Source organism: Schistocerca nitens, chromosome 7 (assembly GCF_023898315.1).
Source record: "Schistocerca nitens isolate TAMUIC-IGC-003100 chromosome 7, iqSchNite1.1, whole genome shotgun sequence".
Lineage (NCBI taxonomy): Eukaryota > Metazoa > Arthropoda > Insecta > Orthoptera > Acrididae > Schistocerca > Schistocerca nitens.
The window spans coordinates 607,835,080-607,860,846 of record NC_064620.1 but is presented as its reverse complement, the minus strand read 5'-3'; the positions used below and the strand labels follow the sequence as shown (position 1 = coordinate 607,860,846).

Here is a 25,767-nt window from a genome sequence, read left to right as displayed (position 1 = left end):
TGAAATTGCATATAGCATTTAAAAGTTGTTACGTAGTCCTTAAGTTCATTCTGAAAACATTTAATCGCTGTATAGCGTTACACGTAAATGTGGCAAATTAGCTTGCTAACATGGCACATGAAGTTGCGCCAAATTTGAGATCCTTACATAACAATATAATAGGTGTGAGAATAGTGTAAGTATCTTTGTGGTGGTGTATGATGCAGCATGTACGTCCTAGGAGATGACATGTATTATTATCAGAAATTGACTGGAAGTCTAACACAAGTTATAAAATCACGATGTATTAACTACATGCCGAAATAAAAGCAAAACATATAAATTTAAAGAAATTTTGCTCGTAAAAGTTTTTAGCGCTATTGAGCTTATTTGGCAGCAATTTTTTCGCCATTTTATCGTAGCACTTCACTGTCACGTTTTGTACACCGCGCACGATCGGTGTTTTTGTGTCAAAATTTAGGCCGTTTGAAGTCCCGCCGCCTCTGCAGAAACTCCTGACTCCATGGGCCACGCACTGCACTGAAACGTGCAGCCATACGCAGCCATCTCCCGTGCTGAACGGAAATAGCTGTCGCAAGACGACTGTTGGGTGGCCATACCATTTCCCGAACCACCGTAGTTCAGGCACTGAACACCGTCTCCAGTGGAATCGATAGTAACGCTACAACTGATTTATAGCTTTGGCAAAAATACATTCGATTAAGTTCGACATTTCTAGCACTCTATACAGTTTCCAGTAGAAAACATTTCTTTCCTGACGGGAAATTTGTCCGACACAATAAGTCAGCTAACTTTTAATTATTTCTCACCATTTTGCCACATGTAATCAGTTCACACACACACAAAAATCCCATATCGACCAGCTTCCATATTTCAGACTTGCACCGTTTACGAACTCATACTCAAGCTGCGTTCGTCTCACTAAAGAATTTTTGCAGGAAACAACTTTCAGACACTTCCTAGGCAGCACATTAACCCCTCATTAAATTAGCTCATGATCGTGGGTTGCCCCCAAGATTACATGTCACGAACTTAATTTTTGGCTCTTCCAATATTCCTCGCAAAAATTTATCGCCATAAGCGGTGACAAAAATCAGCTGGAGCGTATTTTCCACGATTTACAAACCAATTACGTGTTCCATGTGTTAATTCAGAAACGACAATCACAGTGGCAGCCTTAATCGCTGCCAAAGAATTTAATTCCGCCCGTGCGTCTTTAATCTGCTGATCTCACTATGTAGCTTCGGTATTAGTTCCTGATTCCACTTGTTGTCTATTTTTGACCACCTCTTCTTCACACTCTGCCACTCTGCGAGACAAAATATTAAGAGACTTAGCGGTCACTTCCTCAAGCGCATTTTCCGTCAGCACACAGTTCTTAACATCACCACCCAGCTCGTCCTGTACCTTTTCCAAATTTTCCCGGAAATCTTTTTCCACAGTGTCAACTCTGATACAAAATTAGGGGTTATACAGACACACGGACAATTTCTGAGGAGGGTGGCCTAGTTAACATCAATCATCTATTCAATATCTGATTAGATCTTTCCTATCTCAGCTTTGACACTTTCTACGTTTGTCTCTACATCCTCAATTTTTAACCTTAACTCTGTTTATACTGAACCCAAATCATCTTTTACACAACTTGCCTCCGCTTTTACTGAACATAGCTCAGTATCCAATGCCCCAGCATAATTTGCATTAAGTGTGATGACATATTGTCGGAAAGCTTACTTCTCCCCTCTATTTTGGTCTATCTGTCCATACAGTAAGCTCCTTTTCGACACTATTACGGTCGGAGTTAGACCTAAATGGTCCACTACTATTACGTGAACTACTAGACAGAGTGGATGTCCATTCTTTGTAGGCTGCATCACCGACGATGACCCTGCAGTTTCACACATAACACTATCAGCGCATGTACTTTACTCACCGGTCGTACTGGCTGCTAGTGTTGAACTGCTGTTGCCGAAAGTGTAGATGCAGCCACTGCCGTTGCCGAAGCTGATGAACTAAAAGTCGTCTCTGGCAGCCCCCACCGCCGCTGGCTGCAGCAGGCTGGTGGAACTCTGCAGCTCCCTCCACTGCTTCATATTGTTTATTGAAGTTCCGCGCCTGGCTCCCGCACACTTCATTACTGATATCTATTGTCAGCACGCAACTGCTGCAAAGGCCTTTGCTTGGGGGGGCTTCGAGCAAAACTGCCTACCCATACAATAAATTTGGGACCTAGATCACAGAATGCTATTTTGTTAAAAACTGCCATTTTAAGCTCGTGGCTGCGTATAAAATATAGGCTGCCTTTTACATGGAAGATAACAGCCACCAGCCACTTTTTACAATGCTATCTTCTATGTAAGAGTCAACTTTTATGTAGATCACAGAATATTGTAACGTGTCAGAATTACAACTGCAATTATAAAGGGATTAGATTCATACCCTGGACGAACGACCAAATGAGACGTTACCACACTGATATTTTTGCTGAGGACTCCTATACAAGGAAACGATGGGCGGCTTTACGTGCAGCTACTCGCACTTTAGGTAACTGGGCAATGCAAGGCTCCGTTTAAAGAAGGGTATTTGATAATACCGTAGGGTCGAGCATCATGCGTCTGCTTTCGCGCCCAATAGCGAACTCGCTCTAAGTACGGTAATAGCCTGCAACAATCTAATCTGCCAGGAATTGCACTTCAGCACACACTCCGCTGCAGAGGGCAAATTTCATTCTGGAATCGTCCCCTTCCTTTGGCTAAACCATGTCTCCATAATATCCTTCCTTCCGACACAGAGCCACCCGCCTGGACCGGATTGCGATGCGGCATTCGCCGCTCCACCTGCCTAATCAGGTCAGACGACTGCAGACGAATGCTTCAGCCGAGTGGTGGATCATACGGGTAATACATTCCACCCATCCCTGGATACTGTCACAGTGTACAAACAGAGAGAGTTGGCAGTGAAGCGTCCAGTCTGCCCTACGAAGCAACCATTACGGCGGATGTCTTTCAGTCATCACTCCGTCTGGCAGGTGAATTCGGTCCAAACCATCGACCACTTCCCTTTGAGCGGTGTGTGTGAGGGCTGGAGAGCATGCCGAGAGATATCTATGGCAGTGAACATCCCAGACGGAGTGCTTAAGAGCATGTTCCACCCCACATTCGAGAGATATGAATGAAGGACAAGAGAAGGCTCTATCCCCGGGGCAGGTAGTTGCAGAGCCCCAAAGTACAGTATGTGCACTAAAACCGCCACACAAGATGAAGGGGTGGGGGAGCTCAGTTAGGAGGTCATGGAGAGCTTCTTTGTCGAGAACCTCATGTGGGGGCAGGTAAAGTGAACATATTGTCCACCAAAGACACGTGGACTGACCCAGTGACTGATTACGGGCCTGTTGGGGGCGGGGAGAAGCGGGGAGTGGCAGGTATTGTTGGCGAGAATAGCCACTCCCCCTTTAGCTCTCTCTCCACTGACGACGTCCTTCTTCTGAAGAATGTAGCCACGTAGCTCAGGAGCGTCACAGTATTTAACATGTATCTCTTGAAGAGAGAGAGTCATTGGCCTAACTATTGGAGTTAATAGACACAGTTCCTCCTCATGTGTGCTGAAACAGTGCATGTTCCACTAATGGTGAGTTTTTTTTTACTATGACCTTCCTCTTCCCATTGCTGCGTTGTGGCTATACTACAACGGAGAGGTGGGAGAGGAGGATCAGTTGAGGGACTCTCTGTTTCCTTCATGCAAACGTCAATGTCGATACCGGCGATGGTACTGTCATTGTCAGATCCATCGTACAGCAACAATGTCACATGGTCCGATGGCTTTGGAGCGGATCACTTTGGCTAGTCACCCTTCGTTCATAGCTTGGGTTTTGCGGATGCCGGCGAGGCCAATGTGACAAACACTCTGCTGGATCTCTTCCCATCTATGACATATGGCTTTTCTGTCTATGCTCACATTACGTTTGGCAATTTTCAATGTTTCAGCGATATGAAGATGGCAACGCGGGACCAGCGGCGCAGACTGGCAGCTGCATTTACAGGTAGATGTCCCTGCTCAGTTGCCACAGTGTGAGTGCTAACACAAACCTCCTGCAATGACTGCTTCAACGTCGAGGCAAAAGACTTGACAAAATTTGGTGACTGAGTGGCCTTAAATTTCTTCTTTGTGCCAGAATATGAAACGCACTGTGTACAGTCCCTGCTCCATATCAAATGGGCCTAGAAGCAGCTATCACAGCCCGATGGTGCAGTGCACTGGAAACCTGTGGCTTTGGCGCCACATCGGTCACATATAGCCCGACCGTTACAATGAACAGTGGTGTGACCAAAGCTTTGGCAGCTGAAGAAGTGCATTGGATTTGGGACATAAGTTTAGACCTTAAGGAACAGGAAGCATACTGTAATACACTCGGGCAACTTTGGCAGATTGAATGTCAGGATAAACGACACTGACTTTTGAAGCTCACCATCAATCGTTTTCCTTACAAATTTCTAGTCTATCCATATCTATGAAGTCCTCGCGTAGTACAGCAACTTAATGACTGTTTAGTCCAGTCTGCATGTCGCCGTTGACAGGATATTCCCCAAGTAGCTTGGCATTCAACAGCTTCTGTACAGGATGAGATTTTCACTCTGCAGCGGAGTGTGCGCCGATGTGAAACTTCCTGGCAGATTAAAACTGTGTGCCGGTTGCCTTTCACAGGCAAGTGATCTACCAACTGAGCTACCCAAGCACGACTCACGCCCCGTCCTCACAGCTTTGCTTCCACCAGTACCTCGCCTCCTACCTTCCAAACTTTACAGAAGCTCTCCTGCGAACCTTGCAGGACTAGCACTCCTGGGTGCACTTCCTCCCTCCGCCCCCCGCCACTCCAGCTGCCTGTGGGAATACTTCTTTCATGAGTGCCAGTTCTGCAAGGTTCGCAGGAGAGCTTCTGTAAAGTTTGGAAGGTAGGAGGCGAGGTACTGGCAGAAGTAAAGCTGTGAGGACGGGGCGTGAGTCGTGCTTGGGTAGCTCAGTTGGTAGAGCACTTGCCTGCGAAAGGCAAAGGTACCGAATTCGAGTCTCGGTCCGGCACACAGTTTTAATTGCCAGGAAGTTTCAGCTTCTGTACAGCTTTGTATTTGGGGAGCCATCGTAGTCTCCAGCAGAAGAACACCCAATATGCAACCTCTCGATAGATCTGCGTCGCTCTGCAAGTCCCTCAAGAGCATTATGTATCTAAAATGGCAGCAGGTTTTCAAAAGAACCATGCACACGTTTCATGACAAGAAGTCACATACCACACTTTAAATACTGTCCGTGACTTTCAGAAATGGCCCAGATGGATTAGCCACACGAATTTTAGGATTTTGGGTGTTCATACTGTCCAACTACTCATCCGAGCTGCTGGGAGTAGAAACATTTGATTTATGTTTCATGGTGTTCCCACAGGCAGCTGGAGGGGCGGGAGGTGGAGGGAGGAAGTGCACCCAGACAGAGCCCCACTTGCCTCAGTAGGCCATATACATCTGAGGTGCGGCAGGTTGCACAGAGGTTGCCCACTAGTGACAGTTCTTCCTCAAGAGACAAGCATCTCATCAGCAGGAAGCACATCTAGAGACTGAGTGGTTTTTTGTAGAGGTTTTACCTCCCTCATGGTCCGGGCAGTTAAGCGAATATTACCAGTTCCTGGGGTACCCAATGTTCCACTGCTGCTCTTTAGGCCACAAGCAAAACTACACATTGGAGGGTGCTACACCTGGAGCAAGAAGCCATGCGTCAAAGGGCTGTGACCTATGTGAAGACGAGTGAGGAGGACCTTATCTTTTCGATGTGGCTATAAGAAGGTATGCAGTATCCATGTGTAAGCTTTGCTTCCTTCTCCATCATTTACTGCTGGAGGAGGGCGTCATGGATATCCTGAACTACTTTATCAGCTGGATACAAGCGTTGCAGACTTAAGAGCACCCAGGGAATCGGAACAGATGGGGAATTTAGCAGGCACGGCATCTGCTCCAGCGCTCTCGAGATTGCATCAAATACAATGAGCTCTGCAGGCGTCCAGACCTGAAGGACACGATCAGGGAAAACAACAGAGCGACCAACAGAGACCTCTGTTTAGACCCGCCTTTGGAGACCGCCACATAGCTGTGGTGCCCATTTAAAACGTAGGAAAATATCGCTGCACTAACTATACTATAATTCCAGACAAGAACAGCTTATTGTGTTGTTCTCCAAATCCAAATCCCCTTTGGGAGAAGTGGCGTGCATCTGTAGTTAAATTCAATTACTCTGAGCCTCTGCAGTAACCTGGTTGATGGTCAGATAAAAACCCAGATGTGAGAGTGTACATGTCCCGTACCAAGGGATTGCAGAACACATGCTGAATGGACCCCAAATGCCTCATTGCCCATGGACGATTTATACAGAAGTGTTCCCCAGCAAATCATACTATTACTCATCCAGCTATAGAAGTGGGAGTAGGAAGGAGCTGACATGCCTGACGCATCATGAGAATAAGCCACCAGATGGTAAGATGCAGTTCACAGCCTCAGCACAGAGACTGGGTTTGGGCCTGTCCCAGTAGGAGCCTGTGGCTGCATGATGTACAGCTTCAGTTATCTTCAGGCATGGAGATCTTGTCAACTCATTTCAGTTCCTTCTGGGGAATGTCAGATCCCTGCAAGTCACAACAAGTTTGAAGTAGTTCAAGATGATGTGCAGTACAATTTCTATTGCACACTCTCTTAAGCATCTAGATTTTGTGTGGTTAGGTTCTCCGTGGGAATTTCAAGTTCCCACCACCCACTAACAGTGTCCCAATAGAAAAGCGCTTTATTGACTTAAAAGAGCCACAGTTTCCCTCTTAAACCCCTTTGGATACAGAAGGGTGAAATCATCTTAGAACTACCCTCTTTGCGCTTGACCATTAAAAACGAGTGAATGATGGCTGCTCAGTGTCCAAGCAGTGTAGCAAGAAGCAGCTCCACAACCGATCACTGCTCCCAAGTTTCGACAATTTAACAGTAACGAATTACGCTGGTCAGAATATGGCGCCCAACTCAAAGCACGCAAGCAAGCAAGCTGCACACCCTACGACGTTAACGGTATGACGTGCATTCCTTTCTTTTTTATCGGTGGTCAGAGCCGATATGTACCTCATATGGATCAACTTATTTCCCGACTCTGGGCCGGAAGCTGTTAATTGCGAGGAACTCTCATCTCAACCAAGATTATGAATCACAAATTCATGTTGCTGCAGAGAGAATTAAATTTTTTCGTTTTAAGAAGCACCCTAAACAGTCTTTCGCTGAACGCCTTGAACCAAGTTAAGGAAGGGCGGAAGGTTCTGAATGGCATACTACTGTTCAAGACAATGTGCAACCACGACTTGGGCCTCTCCCCCAGGCTATGTATGAGCAGGTTGCTCACGAACTACAGCGATGGAGAGTGACTGGAATGGTACAACCCATTTCAGGACCTCGGTGGCTATCACCCTTGCTGGTATTAAACATCTATATGGTCACTCTGCAATTCACACTTAAGTGACTGGCAGAGTGTTCATCGAACCATTTTCATACTACTACTCTACCATTCCACTCTCGAATGGCGCGTGGGAAAAAGGAACAGCTAAATCTTTCCGTTAGAGCTCCGATTTCTCTTATTTTATTATCATTTCCCCCTACGTAGGTGAGAGTCAACAAAATATTTTCGCATTCGGAAGAGAAAGTTGGTGATTGAAATTTCGTAAATAGATCTCGCCGCAAGGGAAACCGCCTTTATTTCAGTGACTGCCACCCCAACTCGCGCACCATATCAGTGAGACTCTCACCCCTATTGCGCGGTAACACGAAACGAGCTGCCCTTCTTTGCACTTCTTCGATGTCCTCCGTCAATCCTACCTGGTAAGGATCCCATACCGCGCAGCAATATTCCAGCAGAGGACGGTCAAGTGTAATGTAGGCTGTCTCTTTAGTGGGTTTGTCGCATCTTCTAAGTGTTCTGCCAACAAAGCGCAGTCTTTGTTTCGCCTTCCCCACTGTGTTATCTATGTGGTCCTTCCAATTTAAGTTGCTCATAATAGTAATGCCTAGGTATTTAGTCGAATTGACAGCCCTTTTGTTTGTGCGATGTATCGTGTACCCAAATTTTGTCGGACTTCTCTTACTACCCATGTGGATGACCTCGCACTTTCCTTTGTTTAGTGCCAGTTGCCGCTTTTCGCACCATACAGAAATTCTCTCTAGATCATTTTGTATTTGGAATTGATCGTCTGATGATTTTACTAGACGGTAAATTACAGCGTCATCTGCAAACAATCTAAGGAGGCTGCTCAGATTATTAGATAAAAAAAAGCCTTAAGGAAGTTTACGCCCATGTGCTGCTTTTAATAAGCCCACAAACCGGAGAAATTTATGGATAGACTGAGACAGGACACATTCTTTTCGAAGACTGACTGGTAATTGTAAGTATGCCTCACATCACTCTACGTGCAGTCCAACCAATATTTTGTGATCAACTCCTCACCTGGGTTTGTCCCAATTTCAAACACTACTGTAGAAAGTGCTTCAGGTCTGGGTATATTTCATTGGCTCCTGAAACAATTGAGAACCAAAACACCGCTCATATGTTGTTGTCAAGCACTGTATGCCTGCTGGTCATTTACCAGATGTAGAAAGTTTATATCAAGTACTTGCTACCACTAGCTTGAAGAGTATTAAGAAAAAGTCAACGAAGAACTTTAATACTTATACCATAAATGCACAGTCCTAAATACTCGTTCTGCTTATTCAGTCTTACCTGTGATCTTGGGCCCACACAACGGGATTTCCGTCACAGCCGGTTCAGCGGCGCAGACATTTGCACAGTATTTCCAAAACAGTTCAACAAACATGACAAGAAGCTACAGGTGTCCGGATAAATTATGTTTTGGGGCGCCAGCAGAACGGTAAGCTCCCCCCACGATTTTGGGGACTTCGGAGAGGGTGTGCGGGCTGTTAGTCCGGTCTCACGGCTGATTTCCATATATCCACTCTCGGCAACGGGGGCACACCTCCCTCCGCTCAAACCAGCATCTAATATTAACTGTTTCTGTACATGTAGTGACAGACGAAATAACACTCGTCAGCACCGTATTTAGTCGTAGGTTTACTTCTGGAAGAGTTCGAGTGGATAATACAACACATACGAAATTTAAGTATTTCAGGCCTTGTCCATAGGAATATCACCTTGTTACTGTCGCTGAGCACTGACTCTTCGCTTGAGACAGGACACAGTGAAAATCTCTGTGTACAGGTGACTGTCAATTTCAGTACACTTCCGGGCTGTAATACAGCTCGTGCTGCTGGATCCGACGCAAGACGATGCTGTCGTCGTAAGCGACGACTGTATACTGGGCTGAGCGGCGCACGAATGCCCTGGCTGCGGTGGGGTGTGGAGCCTCTCTAGGGTGTGTCTGCACCGACGCCTCTGGTTCTCTGCTGCGTCTGGTTCGCCGCGGCGTCTGGTTCGCCGCGGCGTCTGGTTCGCCGCGGCGTCTGGATCGCCGCGGCGTCTGGATCGCCGCGGCGTCTGGATCGCCGCGGCGTCTGGATCGCCGCGGCGTCTGGATCGCCGCGGCGTCTGGATCGCCGCGGCGTCTGGATCGCCGCGGCGTCTGGATCGCCGCGGCGTCTGGATCGCCGCGGCGTCTGGATCGCCGCGGCGTCTGGATCGCCGCGGCGTCTGGATCGCCGCGGCGTCTGGATCGCCGCGGCGTCTGGATCGCCGCGGCGTCTGGATCGCCGCGGCGTCTGGATCGCCGCGGCGTCTGGATCGCCGCGGCGTCTGGATCGCCGCGGCGTCTGGATCGCCGCGGCGTCTGGATCGCCGCGGCGTACCAACTTCGGTGTCAGCCAAAGAACTTGGTCCCGCAGTACACTCCTGCCCCACAGACCTGTGCACCACCGTCCTGTAGTGCTGTGTCACTTGAATGGCGGGGTGGATGCCCGAATTCGAATATACACTCCTGGAAATGGAAAAAAGAACACATTGACACCGGTGTGTCAGACACACCATACTTGATCCGGACACTGTGAGAGGGCTGTACAAGCAATGATCACACCCACGGCACAGCGGACACACCAGGAACCGCGGTGTTGGCCGTCGAATGGCGCTAGCTGCGCAGCATTTGTGCACCGCCGCCGTCAGTGTCAGCCAGTTTGCCGTGGCATACGGAGCTCCATCGCAGTCTTTAACACTGGTAGCATGCCGCGACAGCGTGGACGTGAACCGTACGTGCAGTTGACGGACTTTGAGCGAGGGCGTATAGTGGGCATGCGGGAGGCCGGGTGGACGTACCGCCGAATTGCTCAACACGTGGGGCGTGAGGTGTCCACAGTACATCGATGTTGTCGCCAGTGGTCGGCGGAAGGTGCACGTGCCCGTCGACCTCGGACCGGACCGCACCGACGCACGGATGCACGCCAAGACCGTAGGATCCTACGCAGTGCCGTAGGGGACCGTACCGCCACTTCCCAGCAAATTAGGGACACTGTTGCTCCTGGGGTATCGGCGAGGACCATTCGCAACTGTCTCCATGAAGCTGGGCTACGGTCCCCCACACCGTTAGGCCGTCTTCCACTCACGCCCCAACATCGTGCAGCCCGCCTCCAGTGGTGTCGCGACAGGCGTGAATGGAGGGACGAATGGAGACGTGTCATCTTCAGCGATGAGAGTCACTTCTGCCTTGGTGGCAATGATGGTCGTATGCGTGTTTGGCGCCGTGCAGGTGAGCGCCACAATCAGGACTGCATACGACCGAGGCACACAGGGCCAACACCCGGCATCATGGTGTGGGGAGCGATCTCCTACACTGGCCGTACACCACTGGTGATCGTCGAGGGGACACTGAATAGTGCACGGTACATCCAAACCGTCATCGAACCCATCGTTCTACCATTCCTAGACCGGCAAGGGAACGTGCTGTTCCAACAGGACAATGCACGTCCGCATGTATCCCGTGCCACCCAACGTGCTCTAGAAGGTGTAAGTCAACTACCCTGGCCAGCAAGATCTCCGGATCCGTCCCCCATTGAGCATGTTTGGGACTGGATGAAGCGTCGTCTCACGCGGTCTGCACGTCCAGCGCGAACGCTGGTCCAACTGAGGCGCCAGGTGGAAATGGCATGGCAAGCCGTTCCACAGGACTACATCCAGCATCTCTACGATCGTCTGCATGGGAGAATAGCAGCCTGCATTGCTGCGAAAGGTGGATATACACTGTACTAGTGCCGACATTGTGCATGCTCTGTTGCCTGTGTCTATGTGCCTGTGGTTCTGTCAGTATGATCATGTGATGTATCTGACCCCAGGAATGTGTCAATAAAGTTTCCCCTTCCTGGGACAGTGAATTCACGGTGTTCTTATTTCAATTTCCAGGAGTGTAGTTGAGAAGGCAATAAGTGTAATGAGACGATGACAGCACCCCGGTAACTACCCGCGAGTGACTGGGGACAGCAGCCGAAAAACCGGGCACAGCGTGCACCCCCCCCCCCTCCCCCTGATGCTGGCGGTCGGGCTGTCTGCAGGAGGTGCCGTGATGGCTGTCTGGGGATGGCGCCTCTGCAGAGATCGGCTCGGGCTTCAGGACGGGCGACAGAGGTGGCCCGCCGTCCGCCTCTCCGCCTCGACCTCCACCGTCCTGAACGGCGACTGGTGGAAAGGCGGAGACGACTGCAGTTGCGGACTTCAGCGGCGAGCTGCGTCTGCTGGCCATTATTTTACGGTGGAACCTCTGACGTACGGGATCCGCATCTAGTTTTGCAGATGCTGGTGCGGCCCAGAGGAACTTCACACGAGTCTCGGGCCATCCCCAGAATATTGTTTAATGACACTGTGCTACCGACTCTGTTTCTTTCCAAAAACTCGTCCTGTGGCTCGACTTCATCTGACTGGTGGAACGAAATGTTTCCACACTGGTCACAGGAGATGCTAAAAAAGTATGGTGGTGATAGTGTAATAAATACGCCGGCGATTTCCCCTCATTTCGCAAAGAAAAACCTTTAACACTCACTCCAATAGGTGGCAGGACCGGAGTTCCTCCGTGTGACTTTTATGCCTTCCAAAGAACCATTCAGCTTCACCATTAGACTGATAGTGAAAAGCAGCAATAGTTACGTGGTGGATGCCGTTAGCAGCACAGAACTGTTGAAAACTGGCAACCGTGAACTGCGTTCGGTTGTCAGAGACAAGTACCTCAGAAAGAACTTCGGTGTGGACGACATGGTGACAACGCTAGGGAATTTAGTGTATGCGTCTGTCACCAACAACGGTTCACTGTTCGAGAAATCACTGTGGACACGTCGCCACTGTCGCAACGCGCGCTCACACACACACACACACACACACACACACACACACACACACACACACACACACACACGCTACAGCGAGACATAACTTCCTGAATTTGGGTGTCAATAACCTGCCTAGTACAATCACGGTGGGCAAGTTACTGTGTGCGAACAACCTTCCAATCACTTTGATGCAACAGTGACAACTCGCCACTGGAGGGAGTGAGGAATCACAACCTGTGCATCCTCATTCTCTGTGTGCAGCAGCAGAACACCTGACCGCACGAATACCGAGTGACAATGCAAAAAGTAGTGGCGCGCCATTGGATGGGGAATTTCTTTCAGTCTATGTGATCACAATGTTATACTTACTGGAAAACTAACTGAAGAGCTATGTCTGCAACTGTTAGTCCAGCAATACCCCTAAAGTCAAGTGGAAAAAATTGAAGAATTTCCTAATCTTGAGTATCAGTGTGATAACACTATACCTCAAACCCAGTGTCGGTACTAACCTGTAACCGAGACAAGGAATCAGCATTCGAATGTTATGCAGTGGGCCTGTACAACAACTTGTATTCATAATTGACAGTAACAGTGTCCACAGTACCAAATTTTGCGCTATCTGTTTTGTGACAGACCTGGAAGTACTGAACAAAACATTAAAGGTAGGTGATCTATAATCAGATAGAACTTCTGAACATACAAGCATTGGTGGAACTTGAGAACATCATAGATAATGTCGAGTGACTCTTATTCAGATTGTAATTGCACTCCGCTTTGTTGAGAGTTTTCGAGCCAAAATCAATGGTTTCGACAGACGGATCCATTGTGTGGGAGGGCACAACTCCAATCCCGTACCAAGATGCACCCACTTCTTAGTAGGATGAAACTGAATCAAACGGCGACCACTTAACAATGCGTCTTGTAACTGCTGAAATACGACCTCATAATCTTGGGCCCACACAACGGGATTTCCGTCACAGCCGGTTCAGCGGCGCAGACATTTGCACAGTATTTCCAAAACAGTTCAACAAACATGACAAGAAGCTACAGGTGTCCGGATAAATTATGTTTTGGGGCGCCAGCAGAACGGTAAGCTCCCCCCACGATTTTGGGGACTTCGGAGAGGGTGTGCGGGCTGTTAGTCCGGTCTCACGGCTGATTTCCATATATCCACTCTCGGCAACGGGGGCACACCTCCCTCCGCTCAAACCAGCATCTAATATTAACTGTTTCTGTACATGTAGTGACAGACGAAATAACACTCGTCAGCACCGTATTTAGTCGTAGGTTTACTTCTGGAAGAGTTCGAGTGGATAATACAACACATACGAAATTTAAGTATTTCAGGCCTTGTCCATAGGAATATCACCTTGTTACTGTCGCTGAGCACTGACTCTTCGCTTGAGACAGGACACAGTGAAAATCTCTGTGTACAGGTGACTGTCAATTTCAGTACACTTCCGGGCTGTAATACAGCTCGTGCTGCTGGATCCGACGCAAGACGATGCTGTCGTCGTAAGCGACGACTGTATACTGGGCTGAGCGGCGCACGAATGCCCTGGCTGCGGTGGGGTGTGGAGCCTCTCTAGGGTGTGTCTGCACCGACGCCTCTGGTTCGCCGCGGCGTCTGGTTCGCCGCGGCGTCTGGTTCGCCGCGGCGTCTGGTTCGCCGCGGCGTCTGGTTCGCCGCGGCGTCTGGTTCGCCGCGGCGTCTGGTTCGCCGCGGCGTCTGGTTCGCCGCGGCGTCTGGTTCGCCGCGGCGTCTGGTTCGCCGCGGCGTCTGGTTCGCCGCGGCGTCTGGTTCGCCGCGGCGTCTGGTTCGCCGCGGCGTCTGGTTCGCCGCGGCGTCTGGTTCGCCGCGGCGTCTGGTTCGCCGCGGCGTCTGGTTCGCCGCGGCGTCTGGTTCGCCGCGGCGTCTGGTTCGCCGCGGCGTCTGGTTCGCCGCGGCGTCTGGTTCGCCGCGGCGTCTGGTTCGCCGCGGCGTCTGGTTCGCCGCGGCGTCTGGTTCGCCGCGGCGTCTGGTTCGCCGCGGCGTCTGGTTCGCCGCGGCGTCTGGTTCGCCGCGGCGTCTGGTTCGCCGCGGCGTCTGGTTCGCCGCGGCGTCTGGTTCGCCGCGGCGTCTGGTTCGCCGCGGCGTCTGGTTCGCCGCGGCGTCTGGTTCGCCGCGGCGTCTGGTTCGCCGCGGCGTCTGGTTCGCCGCGGCGTCTGGTTCGCCGCGGCGTCTGGATCGCCGCGGCGTCTGGATACCTGTGATTAATGTCCCTTCACATCACGTCAAAACCAACACCCGTAAGACTTGTGTCCCTTTGTCATGAACTGTACTCCCTGGAGATTCATTTTCTCTGCACTGCTCCACTTACCGTAGTCCCTCAATACCGCTCGCTAATTTCGCGAGTCACTGAGCTTACAAGGTAGTCGCACGAACGTCACCCCCGTTCTATCGTCTGGTTCAGTGCTTTCCATAATACGAGCAACCACCTCGCTCGCCGTGTCCTGTGTATACAAAGTGCGGCGCAGCGGCGCGGACCTGGTTGACTGCTCGCGTCCGTAACGTGACTCAGTCACGTTTCTCACAGCATGCGCAGGTGTAACGTAACAGCTGGTGGGTGTCTTTCAACGACTCCCCTTCACCACATCCGTCACTATCCTACTTGCCCAACTACTCTTAGTACGTGGATACATTAAATCGCGGGCCATAGAAATTTTACAGTTAAACATTCTTTTGTTTAGACAACCACAACACATCACAAAGACATCACAAAGACATTAGACCATATCAGATATGCAATCACTAGAGAAATACTTATAATAAAATGTTGCCGTTCGGGAGTGAGGAATCCCAGAAAGCTGTGTCTGTAACTCTATAGCTACCTTGCTGATAACTCCCCTTATGTATCTTGCATCACATCATCTTCAACGACGTTGTTTCAGTCAGCACGACACTAGCATTGAAAACATTGATGGGCCCACCGGTAATTTCCAAGAATGATTGCCTATCTAAGTCACGAGGTCTAAACGATACATATCGAACGTGCGATTGTAAATCGTTCACGAGACTCTGGTGGCGGGCGTTATGATCAATTATTTGTGATCGTCATTTTTATCAGTTTCGGTCGTACCTTTAGATGTTCTAAATTACACACGTCGGTGAATTATTTGTGATTTGCTTGGGAAACCCGGACGATTCCTGTCGATAGTGAGTGTGATGTCTGGTGTTCTTGACGTTTCTTCGGCGTATTCTCTCACATGGAAAAATATAATTCCATGCTTATCCAGCGTAGACAATTGTTTGACTTTTTGTCGCATATTGACTTTTTGTCGCATATATGGAGTACTACCGGAGAAGGAAAGCAGGGCCTGTGTAGACTGTGGTTTTGCGAAGTGTGTAAAACTTCGTAAGAGGAGTTTCGAAGCTGAAATACCGTTACGATTTCATTGCAGACAGTGCGGAAAACGAACGAGTATCAGGAAGAATACGTGGTTTGACTCTTCCAAATTATCCATCCAGACCAGCGTAATTCTTCGATCTTGCTGGATTCGACACTACACCTCGCAAGCAACAGCATCGGAAACTGACTTATCTGCTAATACTGTGTGTGACTATTTCGGGTTTTGCAGAGAAGTGTGTTACGTGGTAGTTACAAACGGCAGTGTACCATTTGGTGGACCGCGCAAAGTTGTGGAAGTGGACGAATCTCATATGGCTAGAAGGAAGAACCACAGAGGATGACCTTCAAAGAGTGAAATCGATCATATTTTTGTATTCGGTGCAATAGGAAGAGTGTCCCGGAAATGTTTCATTGTGAGAATATTGTCCAGAGACAAGGCCACTTTAGTGGGTCTGATAAAGCACTTCATACTGCCTGGTACTGAAGTCATTACAGACAGGTTTCAGTCCAACAAGACTCTTAAAGCTGAAGGATTGGACCACGAGTTCGTGAACCACTCTGCAGAGTTCCTGTCTTCGGATGACCCCAGAGTGCACACGCAGAACATCGAGCAGCTATGGAAATCTGTGAAGTCTTCCATTAAAAGAGAAGGGCGTCCAGGACAAAGAGACGAACTGTACTTGTTTCAGTACCTCTATTTCCACAACTTGCGTTGCAGGGAAAAGTTAACGCATGTGACACTCGGCCGATATTCTTGCATGATATTGGCAGAGTTTACCCTGGATATGGCAAAAAGAAAATTGTCCCTGTAGCGTACACATCACATGGACTGTCACATAACGACTACACCGACCATGAGTAAGGTAAGTCGTCTCCCTTGTAATTACAAGTACTTTTGTAACGCTCTTCTTTTGTTGTTGCTGTAGTGACCACTGCAAGCACACTCATAACGCCCGCCACCAGGGTCGCATAATCGATTTATAATCGCGCGTTCGATATGTATCGTTTAGACCCCGTGACTTCGATATGCAATCGTTCTTGGAATTTACCTGCCCACCTCTTCTCCAACTCACTTTGCTCCACAACCGTGCCATCCCTAACAACTCCTAAGAAATCACTAATCCTAGTCATGTAATGAGCAACTTTGACTTATAGTCTACGTATCGTCTGTCGACCCGGCCTCGCGAAGGTAATTCACACTGCGACAACTGTACAATTTCCAGCTCCGGGACGACCGAACTAACAACACAGATAATACTACTCAGGTACCTGCGCTGCTGTCCAGCTTACGGCACCGGCTCGCCCGGCACGTGCTGCTGCTGCTGCTGCTGCTGGGACAGCCACTCCGTTGCGCCCGCCCGGAGCCGACCACGCATCGACGCTTAGGAAGCCATGTCTTCTTTTCGAAGCCAATGCACACCCAAAACGTCCCTCGCCGTCATGGCCGGAAATTTATTCAAGCCTTGTTTTATTTTACATACAGTATTCGCTCTTACACTGACCGTTTTGGTTAGTGTTACAGGGCCAGATCAGTCAATCATCCAGGCGGTTGCCCCTGCAACTACTGAAAAGGCTGCTGCCCCTCTTCAGGAACCACACGTTTTTACTAATGTATTTACTCCTTTGACTAGTTACAGGTGAAATCCTTAGGTAGTACACAAGGAATCGACAGAAAGTTTTCTGCTTACCTCTCTAAATACGCAGTTCCCGCCAACGCCATTGTAGCCCGCATTAGAGATCAATGCAGGAGTATAGATCTGATGGATTGCACTGAAATTCCTCTCAACAATAGATTCCGCGTCTCTTAGGCGGCCGCACAACGGCAGTCAAGTGCGGTACCGCCACCGGGTGGAATCACACACACACACACACACACACACACACACACACACACACACACATTGTGTGCTGCTGATCTGCCCTCCATCCTATGAGCGTGGAGACTGCAGGGCGACACGTCGATCCTGACTTGCAGATTTTCCATCGCAGTGAGGCCCACGTTCAAGGTGACAGTACAGTGCTTCGCGTTACGCCGTGGCGCCACTCCAGTACTATTAAGTGAATAGCTTCATCACATTTATTTGTTCATCCACTAACCAACTACGTATCTCAAGCAAGCGATAATCAGAGTTCAGCGAATCTGATACCGATGTGCAGGAAATTGCATTACTGCTTCTTGACTAGAGTGTTTGTGGGCACGTCTTGTGAATTATTTTCAGTGCACACATTCTGGGAAACACTGGACAGAGGTAAAATATAATCAATCGAGCCCGATTTGTTGTTTGAACTATCTGACAGAGCACGTGTAAATCGTCCAAATTCGAATCGATTACTTTTGCTTATGAACAATTCACGACACATTTTGTCAAATTCATTGAACGTCTGAGATTAGTAAAATTTTTTATGATCTCTTTCACAACCGTAGAAGGAGTAATCTTTGGAAGGAGTGATCTTTAGAAGGAGTGATCTTTCTGGGTGTTGGGGCAATACGAAATGCTTTTCTTCGTAGTGGAGCCAATATGGTTACTCTTCTTCATATTATAGACCGAGGTGACGGGAGTCCTGGGATAGCGACACGCACACATACAGGTGGCGGTAACATCACGCACACAAAGTATAAATGGTTCGTGCACTGGTGCAGCTATCATCTGTACTCGGGTGATTCGGTGGAACGGTCTTCGACGTGATTATGGTCGCATGGCTGGAACTAACAGACATTGAATGCGGAATGGTAGTTAGGGCTAGATGCATGGGACATTCCGTTCCGGAAATCTTAAGAGAATTCAGTACTGCAAGGTCCACATCGTCGAGAGTGAGTCGAGAGTCCCAAATTTCAGGCATTACCTCTCACTGTGGCCAAAGCAGGGTTCGACGGTCTTCACTTAACGACCGACAGCAGCAGCGTTTGCGCAAGTTGTCAGTCGAAGCAGACAAGCAACAACAGTTAGGGCAGTGGGGCAAAATTTGGCGTTCACGGGCTACGGCAGCTGACCACCGATGCGTGTGCCCTTGCCAACAGCTCGACATCGCGTGTAGCGCGTCTCCTGGGCTCGTGACCGTATCGGTTGGACGTTTGAGGACTGGAAAACAGTGCCCTCGTCAAATGATTCCCGATTTCAGCTGTAAAGAGGTGATGGTACGGTTCGCGTTTGGCGCAGACCCCTCGAAGCCGTGGACTGAAGTTGTCAACAAGGCAGTGTGCAAGCTGGTGATGGTTCCAAAATGTCGTGGCCTTTGTTTACACGGAACAGACAGGGTTCTGGTTATGTTCGTCTACTTTGAAACCATTTGCAGCCATTCGTGGACTTCATTTTCCCACACATTGATGGAATTTTTACGGATTACAGTGCGCCATTTCACCGGGCCGCAGCTAATCGATACTGATTTCAAGAGTATTGTGGGCGGTTACAGCGAATGTTTTGCCCACCCAGATCGCCCTACATGAATCCCATCGAACATTTAGGGGACATCATCGAGAGCTCGGTTCGTGCAGAAATCCCACACCGGAAACATTTTCGCGATTACGCACGGCTACAGAGGCAGCGCGGCTCAATATTTCTACAGGGCACTTCCAACGACGTGTTGAGCCCGTGCCACGTTAAAGTTGCTGCACTGGAGGTCCGACACGATATTAGGAGGTATCCCACGGTGGTCCACTGATCGTGACCGGGCCAAATATCACACAAAATAAGCGTCAGACGAAAAAACTACAAAGAACGAAACTCGTGTAGCTTGAAGGGGGAAACCAGATGGCGCTACGGTTGGACCGCCAGATGGCGCTGCCATAGGTCAAACGGATATCAACTGCGTTTTTTAAAAATAGGAACCCCCATTTTTTATTACATATTCGTGTAGTATGTGGAGATATATGAATGTTTTAGTTGAACCCCTTTTTTTGTTTTGTGATAGATGGCGCTGTAATAGTCACAAACATTGGCTCACAATTTTAGACGAACCGTTGGTAACAGGTAGGTTTTTTAAAATGAAAATACAGAACGTAGGTACGTTTGAACATTTCATTTCGGTTGTTCCAATGTGATCCATGTACCTTTACGATCTTATTATTTCTGAGAACGCATGCTGTTACAGCGTGATTATCTGTAAATACCACATCATTGCAATAAATGCTCAAAATGATGTCCGTCAACCTCTGGCCTTCCGTAATGTTCACAAATGCATTGACAATGCGCTGACGCATGTTGTCAGGCGTTGTCCGTCAATTATGATAGCAAATATACTTCAACTTTCCCCACAGAAAGACATCCGGGGACATCAGATCCGGTGAACGTCCGGGCCATGGTATGGTGCTTCGATGACCAATCCATCTGTCATGAAATATGCTATTCAATACCGCTTGAACCGCACGCGAGCTATGTGCCGGACATCCATCATGTTGGAAGTACATCGTCATTCTGTCATGCAGTGAAACATTTTGTAGCAACATCGGTAGAACATTACCTAGGAAATCAGCATACATTGCACCATTTAGATTGCCATGGATAAAATGGGGGACAATTATCCTTCCTCCCATAATGCCGCACCATACATTAACCCACCAAGGTTGCTGATGTTCCACTTGTCGCAGCCATCGTGGATTTTCCGTTGCCCAATACCGCATATTATGCCGGTTTACGTTATCGCTGTTGGTGAATGATGCTTCGCTGCTAAATAGAAAGCGTGCAAGAAATCTGTCAACGTCCCGTAATTTCTCTTCTGCCCAGTGGCAGAACTGTACACGACGTCGGCCATGCAATTCCTGGTGCATAGACATATGGTACGGGTACAATCGATGTCAATGTAACATTCTCAAAACCGACGTTTTTGAGATTGCGGATTCTCGCGCAATTTGTCTGCTACTGATGTGCGGATTAGCCGCGACAGCAGCTAAAACACCTACTTGGGCATCATCATTTGTTGCAGGTCGTGGTTGACGTTTCACATGTGGCTGAACACTTCCTGTTTCCTTAAATAACGTAACTATCCGGCGAAATGTCCGGACAGTTGGATGATGTCCAGGATACCGAGCAGCATACACAGCACACGCCCGTTGGGCATTTAGATCACAATAGCCATACATCAACACGATATAGACCTTTTCCGCAATTGGCAAACGGTCCATTTTAACACGGGTAATGTATCACGAAGCAAATACCGTCCGCCATGGCGGAGTGTTATGTGATACCATGTACTTACACGTTAGTGACTATTACAACGCCATCTATCACAAAGCGAAGAAAGTGGCCCACTAAAACTTTCATATTTCTTTACGTACTCACAAATATGTAATAAAAAATGGGGTTCCTATTTAAAAACCGCAATTGATATCCGTTTGACCTATGGCAGCGACATCTAGCTAGACGAGTTTCGTTCTTTGTATTTTTTTCGTTTGATGCTTATTTCGTGAGCTATTTGGCCCGGTCACTATCTATGGACCACCCTGTATATACAGGGTGCGGATTAACCCTAAGTGTAGCGCAGGAAGGTAGGATCAAACGAAGCACTTCGAGTTTTGAAACTAGGTGTTACATCTGCATGTTTTTGGCGCTGCAGGAACTTAACTGAAATCCGACATACAGACAGACGTCTTCACTCAAAATGCAATGTAATTCACAGAAAACGTATACTTAAATGAAATGGTTGTAGTAATCAATAGTCACGATGAGAAGAATAGAAACTGCAAGCAACGCAAGTGTATCGCACTGACGTACCACACAGCACTTCATGTATGAAAACAGTCACATGTCCATGTTTGAATGTATCCTAAAAAGGACGAGTCACGTAGTTCCCGTATATAACTGGCCGCTGGTTCGTGCATGCGGTGATGGCACTCGATAGCGTCGCAGATGGGAATCGGCCAATTCACATCAGGCGCATTTGGTGGACAAGACATTAACGTTATTTCACTATCGTTCTCCTCGAACCACTGTAGCACGATTTCGGCTTTGAAACACTGACAATTGTACTGCTGAACGATGAAATTATCGTGAGTGAAGATATCGGGCGTGAGGGGGATGCAGGTGGTTCGCAATTGTCTGCTTGTCTTCGATTACTACCACGGGTCCCATAGAAGCGCGGGAGAATGCGTATCGTAGCATAATGCTGCTCCCACCAGCCTGCGTCAGTGGCGCGGTTCAAGTTTCACGCAGTCGTCGCTCTGGACGACTGCGATTCTGAAGACGACCATCAACCTGGTGTAGCGAAAACGTGATTCATCCAACAAGCCGACACACTTCCAGTGATACTCGGTCGAGTCTCTATGATCTCGAGTGAATTACAATCGTAATTGACGTTTTCGTTGGGCCAACATTTGAATACGCAGAGCCCCTCGTTCAACAATGTGCGCCGAATGGTTTGCTCCGAAACGTGTGTGCGTCCACCGGCACTGTGCTCTCTCGCAGAGGCTCCTCAGATTGCCATCTGCGGCACTTTACAGAGTAGACAAGACTCCAGACCGCACGTTCTGTGAAGAGTCGCAGGTGTCCAGCCACTTCGTGCACAGTGGAGTTTCACTGCCCTCTTAACACTTTCTGTAGATGCTCTCGTGAACATTCGAGATACTCGTCACAGGCTCTGCGTAATAATAATCTGCCCTTTGCCAAAGTCGCTTATCTCAGCGGATTTCTGCATTTGCGACGCATATCGTCTCTAGCGTAATCCCCCATCCGTGTGTGCTCGGCTTACTTATCTTTACAGTGAACTCCGGAGGCAAACAGATCTTGAGAACAAGATCTGTGAAAACGGTAGAGCAACCGATAGAGTCCGTCTGTTTAGATACATCCGTGAATAGAGCTACATAGTTCAGATGCTCGTTTGAAATGTCGAAAAAAAAAAAAAGAACCTGAAGAGCAGTCTCTCCTGTACTGCACTAAATCTGAAATTACTCTGGGCATATGCAATAACCAGGGTGACAGTTGGTTAAAACCTAGGTTTCAGCCCACACTTGTCCCACACTAGAGACTCCAACACACACTTTGCACATCCCAAACGGCCTTGTTACCGGCGCACGTTGGTAAAGAGGCTCGCCGTAGCTGGACGAGCAACAGTACGGTACGCTGGGCAAGTGAGGAACCGACATGACTGACACACCGTTGGAAGCTGCCACGGCATTTCTCCAGCCTCAGCACACAGACTGGGTATGGGGCTGGTCCTGTAAGCCCCCGTGGCCAGCCTGATCCCCTCAGTGTACAAAGACTTCACTGACCCGTAAACTGTGGACCCACAGTCCAGCCGTGATTGCACGAAAGCCCTGTTAAGCTGGATCAGATGCACTCTGTCCACTCCCCAAGACCTGTGGCTAAGACACTTCAAAATGTTCAGCGCCTTCTGGGACCTCGCCTTCAGGTCCTCTGGGTACAGTAACAGGACAGTTTGTGAAGTTTTTGTGCCTAATTTTTGACTCCAGAGTCTTTAAAAGGGAATACGGTGTTCATTTTAATCGTTCTCATAGTATTCTTAATTTATGTGAATTGCTTATGTTGAAGACATTCCCACTTCTCTGCAAAAAATGTAAAACCATTCTCTGGAGCCCAGGCTACCAGTCTTTTTACTGTAAGTCGCAACTGAGGAGTTGTTGCAGTACTGGAGGAGGAACACAATGCTACAAAATCGTCCACTAATAGGGAACGTTATATGGGATTTGTTACCATACACGTGATACTGTTTATGGCTACGGCAAAGAGAGCAACACGTAAAACACTGCCCCGAGGAACACCATTCTGCTGCTTGAAACTATCTGACCGCACGTCACCTACTTTATACTGCTTTGATAGGAAGGAGCGAATGAAGAAGTGGAGATGGTCACAAAGCCCCACTGATGGACCTGCCTTAGAATACTATGACGCAAAGTAGTGATATACACATTACTGGTGTCAAGAAATATACCTATGCAGCGTTAGTTACGTAGGAAAGCCTGTTGAATAGCCACCTCCAGCCGGACTTCCTACACAGCTGGTTAAGGCGATGCTCTGATAACTACAGGGGCAAGTTCAGTCCATTCCTGGTTTCAGAAATATCAAAACTGCCTCCCTACAAGAGTTGTATGTCTACCATATCAAATCAAATCATTGTTCCTTTGACACTGACTCCAATTTCCGCAGCATGCTGTATCTGATTTGATTGCGACTGGACACAGTATCGTGAGCCACAGACAGTGCTGAACCCAGCTCCCACATGCAGAATGGGCAGTTGCAGAACTCACTCCTTACCATGGAGGCACGGTACCGACAGAGTTTTGGATCCTGGCTGCCAGAGAAAACAGTTGGCCCTGTGCTGGAAATTCACAGCTCATGAGACGTCATGAGGCTCTCCGAAACCCAATCCTGAGGGCAAGTAGAAGTCGAATCCACAGTGTATGATGGGTACTGACGTCTCCCAGTAGAAGAAATGGTCAGGGGACCGTTCTACAGGACCTTTTAGAGCCTCAGTCACAAGGTGCAGAGGTAAATATAGCGAACAATCAGCGACCCTCTGACATTCATGAACCTTAAATGCAACGACTTGCAGGTCATTAGCTCGGTTGAGAGCAGCAGAGTGGTGTGCATTATTGACAGAGAAAGACATTCCTCCCTTGGTCCTTTTAACCTGGTCAAGTCATCTTTGTTGTCCCTTTCGTATGGAGCTATATGCTCTATAACAGACTCTTTAAAATGCGTTTCTTGCACACACACACACACACACACACACACACACACACACACACACACACACAGAGGGCGCTCCTGTGCTAGCATTTTCAGTTGCTCCACTAGTGTTTAGAACAAAGTGTTCCACTGTATGGGAGCCATCTATCATGGGATAGAAATTTCATTCTCACTTTCTGCTGGGGAGGGGAGCTTGCAGTGGGTAGAAGCTCTGTCTTCGGGCGAGATACTTACCATCCAATATCAAGGTCCATAGGTCCATTGCTTCTAAAAAGATGCAAGGGGGGGAGAGAGAGAGAGAGAGAGAGAGAGAGAGAGAGAGAGAGAGAGAGAGAGAGAGAGACCGACCTCAGAACGGATGATATCCACGTCAGTGGACTGCTTACTTCCAGACTCCGACATTGGTGGACTATTTGCCTCCAGCTTTTTGCCCTGGGTAGGCTTCTGAGCCACAACTGCGGTTTTGTTAGTGGCAGCAGTGGATGGTGTACCACATTGAATCATTGAATCTTTGGTGGGTCAGGGAGCACTGCAACATTGACCACCATGGACTTTTCTAAAATACTGTGGGGAGGTCCATGTGTCGAAATAGCTGCAGCAGCGTAAGTGCATTGACAAACACAGGTACTAGTGACGACACTACCAATCTTAATTTGTGTAGTGCCATTGGATTCCTGGACTGGCTGTTTAAAGCCATGCTACCACCTTTCCTTTGGTTCTCATACATCTTTTTGGCCTCACCATATGGGATATACTTTGTAATCTTAATGTCCTGTACTTCCTGCTCTTCTAGAGGTACACTGCAGTCCTGACTCTGGACAGGGTGAGCCCCAGAGCAGTTCACTCCATGTCTGGGCTTACCGCATTTGCCGTAAGTGGCCTCTACCTGACATTCAGAGTGCTGGCATTTGAATTCGCACACTGGATTGGAGACATAAGGCATGTTTTCTTTTGTTAAGCGTGCAGTTTTGACATGCTCGAGAAATTTCGTGGTACTGAACACCAGGATAAGAGAGATGGATTTTACAAGATCCCAATCCACACTCTTCATGATGTTTTTCTGTCGACTAAACTTTCTGCAGTCCACTCTTCTTTCAGTTCCTCCTTGGTAATGTCCACCAGATTCCTACACATCACAACACCTTTACTACAATTTAAGGTGGTGTGCAGCTCAATTTCGATGGAAGATTCCCCAAGGCAATGAGCTTTCTGCGAGTTCTTAACTTGTTGTGATTTAAAGTTTCTACCAACAGAGTCTCAGAACACAATCGCTTAACTGATTTTAAAATGCCAGCAAGACCCTCTAAGCCTTTCTGAATACAGAACGGCGAAACTTTCTCGAATATGCGCTCTTTCACTTGCAATTATTGGCGTGACTATTTGTTGTACAGAACTGAATGTTTTTTTTTTTTTTTTTTTTTT

General features: G+C 48.4%; 1 protein-coding gene across 1 annotated transcript in view; it reads right to left on the bottom strand.

Moving 5' to 3' along the window:
• The window catches only part of LOC126195770 (trichohyalin-like), a 173,089-nt gene that overhangs the window by 46,553 nt on the left and 100,769 nt on the right, over positions 1–25,767 (bottom strand). The window contains exons 3-4 of the mRNA XM_049934402.1: positions 13,924–14,564; positions 9,447–9,988 (exon numbers count right to left, since the gene is read on the bottom strand). Of these exons, the coding sequence (XP_049790359.1) occupies positions 9,447–9,988; positions 13,924–14,564 (1,183 nt within the window). The remainder of the gene's footprint in view (positions 1–9,446; positions 9,989–13,923; positions 14,565–25,767) is intronic.